The sequence below is a fragment of the Pygoscelis adeliae genome, unplaced genomic scaffold (assembly GCF_000699105.1).
Source record: "Pygoscelis adeliae isolate BGI_AS28 unplaced genomic scaffold, ASM69910v1 Scaffold88, whole genome shotgun sequence".
NCBI classification, from domain to species: Eukaryota; Metazoa; Chordata; class Aves; order Sphenisciformes; family Spheniscidae; genus Pygoscelis; species Pygoscelis adeliae.
In genome coordinates, this window is record NW_008825616.1 from 2,249,902 (window position 1) to 2,257,192 (window position 7,291).

Here is a 7,291-nt window from a genome sequence, read left to right on the forward strand (position 1 = left end):
AGGGAGAGTTTAGACTTAAGGACAGGCATCAAAATATAAATATGCTGAAAAAGCCCGGAAGCCTTGCAAATTTTGACAGGAACAAAAAGATTCCATTGACATTTCAGATGGAAAAGGGTATCCTTTATTTGTCACTTCTAAGATTTATGACTCGAAAACAATGCTGAATCCATCAAAAAGCAGGAACTATCCTGGTGACTGAGCTGCTCAGGCTTGCACTATAAATAACACATATGTGGACCACAGCTTACAAAGAGACAATAACCACAGGCACCCAGCTGAGGCCAAGTCTTTGGAGGCAACCCAGCAAGCTAAAGCTCTTTGGCCTGAGCCCATAGCAAACAGTGCTTCAGGCAATGATGCATCACAGCTTCATCTTGCAGAGTCCGTCCCACCAAACTGGCTGCAAGACGTCACTCCAGACTTAACCCACAAAGTCCCTCCTCTGCTACCAAGCTACATTAAAAATTTTTGCCCCCGTTTACAGTTCCCGTCAAGCCATGGTGCCCAGAGAGCCCCCAGTCTCATAACCTTTCACATCTTTTTTTCTGGTGGGAGATGAGGCAATGCCTTGATCTACAGACGTCCAAGGATCTGCAAGGATTTGGCCATCTGATCTAGTAGTACTGTATGGATCAGTTTCCCCATCTATCAGATGGGTCTGGCACACTTTGGTCAGCAAGAAGAGCTGACCAAGAGCTCTGGGCTTTGCAGCACCTCCTCAGTTGTGTTGTACCATATGAGGCAGATAAATAGGTATTGTGTAAATAGCCTTTGTGCAGATAGACACACACACGTTTCATGTCATGAACTCTCACACACGCTGAGGTGATACGGGACAACATCAGTATCTTGAGAAGCAGAGGAGGGACACAGTAACTGATCATTTGCCAGAAAGAAGAAGAATTGGTGGGAGAAGAAGGGGCTCAGGGGAGCGAGCTATGTAGCCAACATTGCCAACACCACGCTGTTACCTGGCAGAGATGGAAAATATCGGGATGAAATACTGTGACGTGTGCTACAGCTGAAGAGGTTCAGGCAAAATTTCTAAGACTGAAGTGCTTCAGCTCCTCCAGTCCCAGGAACCACCTGTTATAGGTCCCACAAGGGACTCTCTCATCCAACGATGACCAAGCTTGTTCCAAGTCAAGGCTTTGGTGCACAGAGCAGAACATAATCCTGCTGGTGCACCTCTGCTCTTATACTTTGTCATAAAACACGTCATATGATATATGACTTGGATTTGCACTAAGATTCCCCATCCTGCACCAGATGGTAAGGCACAGGCAGAGACTGACATTGCAGGAAGTGCCTACTGGGGTGACCAAACTGCACATGGGCATGGACTTTGCCCTCGGCCTCTGGACCCTGATTTTTGCTAAGCAAATGGGCCGGGCGAGCACACACTAATGACCATGTGTTTCCTTTCAGTACGACCATCTGGATGCAGACTGGCTGGGGATGCCCCCCCTGCCCTCCCCTCGCTGCCTCTTTGGCCTGGGAGAGGCGGAAAACTCCATTTTTGTGGTCGGAGGGAAAGAACTGAAAGAGGGAGAAAAGACCTTGGATTCGGTCCTGTGCTATGACCGGCTGTAAGTCTTCCCATGCGAGTGCGGGGCGGGAGGTGTTTGACAGAAGAAGGCGAAGCAGCTGCCATGCAAAACAACTCCAGCCCTCCAGGGACCGAAAGGTTTTGGAGACAGGGCTCAAACTCTGCATCTAGATGCTGGGACCGCTGGGACTGTCTCAAGCTGTACCCTGGAGCTCTGAGCTGTCTCTCTCCAGCTGCTTCATTTATTGTAATTGAACCTCCAGGAGATGGAAGTCGTAATGGGGATATGATGTTATCAGGGACCAAATTTAGCAGATGCTCACATGGGACATGTACAGAGGAGCAAGGGGGAGGGGGGGGTTCTTTCTACTCTTGCCCGTCGGTCTGGAGGTTCGGTGACCTTCACCGTGGTCTCACCAGAAGTGGCTTTGGACAGGAAAGTTTGTTCTGAAAGTATTCAGATGTGGCACTGAATGGCCCACTCTGAGAGATATCAGGCTTAATATACAATTATTTTTGCACAATGGGCTCTGACCCATGTTATGTCATGAGCTTTATTAAAAGGCACCATCCCGTTCTGCTTGCAGGAAGCAGAAACACCCAAAGACTGCTCCTCTCTGCCCCAAAGAGGCAGAGCAGTAGGTGTTAACAAGCCTTTGCTTGGTCTATATTTAGATGTGTGTGTTCAAAGTCTGTTTTATAGGCAGAGATTTGAAACCAGTTTCATTCCTACAGAACGGGGCATTTATCTGCCCCTGCAGACTCTGGGAAAGGACGTGTCTGCCCCCACCAAGTGCTCAGGGGTTGCTTTGAATACCGATTTGAAGCTGGTAGAGATGTGATCAGTACCACCTGTATTTCTAATATTATTCAGGTCAAAACTTCAACTGTAACAAGCCTGGAGAGGGGAAACTGCTGGTCTATGGGATCAAATATTTGCCCAGAGTTGTTGGACAATTAGAAAGCACTCAGAGCCCAGGCATCTCAGTTCTTAGGTAAAATAAAGTGCAGGTCTTGGGGGCTACAACCTACGTGTATGAAAACTGGGGACCAGTCTAAGCTACGTGGACATGAACAGACATCTCTTGAGAAATTGGTCAGCCCTATTTGGGTACCTGTTTGGGGTTTCCAAAGCCTTATAGCTACATCCTCTGCTCAGCTGCCCTGGAGGTAGCTCAGAGCCTTCAACACAGCCCTACACTACAAAATGTGGATATACACACCATGGGTCCTTTCGGAGTGTTGGCCAACCATTGCACCTCAAAGTGGAAGGCGATGGCCAAAAAAGAAATTCGTCCTCATGATCTTGCACCCTGAAGTCACACTGGTTTTAATTTTTTACATAATGCAGAAATCTCTGTCTCGACTGTGTCTAGCTGGTAATGCTTGTAAATGAGGTGAGGTCCTGGGAGAAGAGGGGCTGCGTATGCACAAAAGCCGAAAAGCACAGGATGCTGCAGATAAGAATGAGCATTAGCATAAACATCCTGCATGTTTTGTTTTCCCTTTTTTTTTAGGATCACAAAATTTACTGGTTGAGCACTATCTCATTGGAAACCTCATATTTTTGAGACTGTGTTTTCTGCTTGTCAGGATCTGTGCTCACCTCGAGGTCGGGAAAGTGCTATGTACTCAGGGCCTCACCGAGCAAGCCACAAATCCTTTCACTTCCCATCTTTCCCTGTCCCAGGTCCTTCAAGTGGGGTGAAGCTGACTCCCTTCCCTATGCAGTTTACGGCCATGCGGTGGTGTCGCACAAGGACCTCATCTACGTCATTGGCGGCAAAGGAAGCGACAAGTAAGTCAAAAAGCAAGAGAAATGGAGGGAGTCATCCCCCAGACTAGTGGGAGTGCAGAGCATGAGTTGGTACCTCCCCAACCTGGATGCTATGGGTTAAGGAGGGTTGGATGGGGTGTGAGATATGGATCCTTCCCTCTCAGCTCACCTCTGTGACTGCAGCCCTTCCCAAGCCATTAGGAGTCCTACAGGGACATCAGGGAGATGGCACTGTCCTTGCAGGAGAGGGAACATATCATCCCCTTTACTCACAATAAATTAATATCGCACAGACTGGGAGAGGCACTGAAGAGCAAGAAGCCCCTTCACATAGAGGGTCTCCTGTCTCGGACTTGTGGAGCAGCATGGTCCTAGTAGTCAAACCCAGATGGGTATTTGCAATAGGGGTGAAAAACTTCATCAAAACTGACCGGCACCCTGCCCTCCTGCAGGAGATGGGCTCAGCTTGCAGTGATTTCTTTGCAAGCCAGAAGTGTGACTGCAGAGCAAACATGCCATAATCCAGCAAAGACAGGTCCTGCTCTGAAAGGATTATGGTCTGAAAAGTGTGAGCGTGCATACATTCACGCACCTTACATTGCCGTCCCAGGGAACAGGGGCGTTTCTGATGATATTTCACAGCGTCAGGCTGGATCAGCAGCACTGAAACACTGTCTGACGGCTGTGTGCGAGGTCCTGAGAGGCAATTCGCTACACGGGCCCCTATCCAGCTGTGTGAACACAATGTCGAGCTTTTAGGACTCCTGTCCAAAGCAGGCACAGCAGGAGGGGATATGTTATATACACAAATGATGTCTCCAGGCACGGGCATCCTCGGGTGCCCACCCAAGCAAAGGCACTCATGCCAATGTGGAGGAGCAAAATCCTTTCTAGAGACCCCACATTCTTCCCAGCAGACATCCCTCGACTCCTGCTGTGCAAACCTGCTCCTCGGCAGGCGATCAAGGCTCCTTCTCTCTCATCTTTCTCTAGGAAGTGCCTGAAGAAGATGTGTGTCTACAACCCATCCAAGTTTGAGTGGAAGGAGCTGGCTCCCATGAAAACTGCCCGGTCCCTGTTTGGAGCCACTGTGCACAAAGACAAAATCTACGTGGCGGCTGGTGTGACCGACTCCGGCTTGACCAACTCAGTGGAAGTCTATGACATTGCCACCAACAAGTACGTACCTGAGCACACCGTCAGGGCATAGTTACACGAGGGGTAGCTGCAGGTGTACATTAAGCAACTTCCAACCATTCTGGGAGTTGCTTGCAACTCCCAATACCAGCTCTTCCCAGGCTGTATTCCTCGGACAGCTGGACATCACCAAGGCCACTGCAGCTGGGCTGTGGATCATCTCAGGCTCACCTTCAGAACAGTTTCACCAGCTGGTGCAGCCCTTGGGTTCCCTGCAGGGTTGTAGCTTCATCTTGGCAGCTTCACCCAACGCAATGGACTCTCTGACTTTGGGTGGGCCTTGCAGCTGCAGTCCCTCCGCTGGGATCTGCTGGTCCATGCCAGGTGTGCTTCACAGCGCATCTACTCAATGCAAAATGAAGTTGAACTATGATGATGGAAACGGATATCTCTAACAACAGTCAATGTACGATCCCATTCCATGTAGACCTACACAAGTTAATCTGTTACTAGTTAATTCAGTTGTTGATTCCTGATTAAAGGCCAGCCTCGGTGCAAAGGTAGGCAGGGTGCCCTAACAAGTCTCCTCTCTCGACGTGGCAGGTGGGACACTTTCACTGAGTTCCCGCAGGAGCGCAGCTCGGTCAGCCTGGTGAGCTTGGCTGGGGTGCTCTACTTGCTCGGAGGATTCGCCACGGTGGAGACGGAGTCGGGAGAGCTGGTGCCAACGGAGCTGAATGACATTTGGAGGTGACTATCTTCCCCGGGGCTGTCCAAGGGAGCATGGGAGGGATGTTAGTGAGAGCTACTGAGGGAACAGATAGATTTTGTCTTTCTTGATGCCTTCAGTGTGAGATGGATGTTGTTACCCCAGCACAAGGCTGCAGGCTCTGTGCAGGGTCTCTGGGTAAGAAGTTTGCCCTGTGCTGTGCTGGAGGGCACATTAGGTGATTCAATGATCTCTCCCAGCCTCATACAGCAACGTACCAGGGAAAATCTGCTCCTTTAGCTTTGTTGCTGCATTGACATTTTGCCTGGAGCTGGTTCCAGACCTCCCCTTTGGCGTGAAGCAGTTTGTGCAATCCATGCTCTCCCTGGGAAAAGCCAGTGCTCGCGCTGGAAACCAGATAGTCTTACATGCAGCAGAGCAGTGGGCAGAAAGCACTTTCTGACGGCTGCTAATATAGCATTAGTTGCTCCTGCCCTTCACATCTGTGGCTCTAGAGCACCCTCAGCAGGCACCTGCTGGCCTTCACCATGGATGTTCAGTGTTGGTGCCATCAACCCGTTTCCCAATGGAAAAATACACCCTCCCCTGCGAGACCACGTGCCTGGCGTGTCCCCTAGCCTGGCGCTGCAAACCAGGGCACACCAGGGCTGAAAGTCCCCATGCAGCTCCCACAGATATCTTGTGGGCAAATAACGTCTGTGGGACATCACACCATGCACCAGGGCTCCCACCACTATGGAGAGCAGCTGAAGCGAGGAAGAGGAGATGCTTTCTTCACCATAACTCTCTGTCTGTCTCTCCTCAGATATGATGAAGAGCAGAAGAAGTGGGAAGGGGTCCTTCGGGAGATCCAGTACGCCTCTGGTGCCACTTTCCTTCCCGTGCGCCTCAATGTTTTGCGCCTAACAAAGATGTAGCGAGGCATGATTTTTTTTTTTTTTTTTCCACGGGGGCCTGGGGCAAAGAGGAATGGGGGGAGGTGAGGCCACACTTATCAGCGCAGAGATGTGGCATCTGGATACTGTGTAGGACATTGCATCTGTGATTGGTACCAGTTTACTTAGTCAAATGGGAAAGGGGAGGAAATTATCCTGAAGCCCTATGGGAACTTGAAGATGCTCAAGATAACTAGAGAAGCGATCTGGAGCTTGCAAGGAGCTGGGGTAGACTGAGAAGCATGGAGCAATGCGATGTTCCAGTCTCAGTAGACAGGACAAAAAGATCATACTCTTGTTCCACTTCTTTCTCCATGTTTTTCCCCATCTTCTCAACTGCTGTTGAACCTTCCTAACCAACAGTGGAGGTAGAAAGTGGGTCCCAAGGGACTAAGCTGATGTTCCCCAGGGAAGAGGGGTCTATAAAGTATTTCCCCACCTAAGGTAGCTGGGAGCATGGTGCTAGAGCCCAGCTTGGAGAGGAGAAGGAAGGCTCAAAGTCAAGAGGTACAAGAGAGACCTGGGGGGACTTTGATGAGTTCCCGGGTGATGAGGGTTGTTGGGATGCGACAGTTAAAAGAAAAGAGCACATGAGCGTGGGCAGCAGAAACACTTTGGAAGTTGCAATGAAAAGAAAATACTCTTAGTTCTTTGCCCCCACCTTGACTTCGGACTGAAGAGACGCCAGGAACTAAGGTCTGCGGGAGAGGAAGAGTCATGCGAACAGTAGGGTAGGAAAGGGGGGGGGGAGGGGAAGATGGGCGGGAGGGCCATATGCACTCATCTCCAGTCTTTTGGGCTCCTCGTCTTCAATCACAGATCACAATGTCCTCACCTATAGTTGGACAAGTACTGTTTTTCAGGGAAAGGTTTTATATTTATGCTGTTTCTCTTATTTTTAATGTTCTGACCTTTTTTTTTTTTTAAAGAGTATTCTAGTTTGCTAGAAGTACATGGAGGTCTCAGATGTGTTTGGCTCAGAGGGAGCCTCCTACTGAGGAAAAATGCATTTTTTTTTTCAAAGTTATCCATAATGATGTTTTGATAGAAACACGACTGTACTGGCAGCAGGACAAAGATCTGCTAGAGCAAAAATCTCCTGATGCCCACACCATCTGACCAGTGGTTTATTTAAAAATAAATTATTAGGCTATTTCAAA

At 49.3% G+C, this 7,291-nt stretch overlaps 1 protein-coding gene across 1 annotated transcript in view; it reads left to right on the forward strand.

Moving 5' to 3' along the window:
* Positions 1-7,291, forward strand: part of KLHL40 (kelch-like family member 40) — an 11,093-nt gene extending 3,802 nt beyond the window's left edge. Inside the window, exons 2-6 of the mRNA XM_009333290.1 lie at positions 1,432-1,592; positions 3,243-3,350; positions 4,323-4,508; positions 5,070-5,216; positions 6,002-7,291. Coding sequence (XP_009331565.1) covers positions 1,432-1,592; positions 3,243-3,350; positions 4,323-4,508; positions 5,070-5,216; positions 6,002-6,113 — 714 coding nt within the window. The 3' untranslated portion in view covers positions 6,114-7,291. The remainder of the gene's footprint in view (positions 1-1,431; positions 1,593-3,242; positions 3,351-4,322; positions 4,509-5,069; positions 5,217-6,001) is intronic.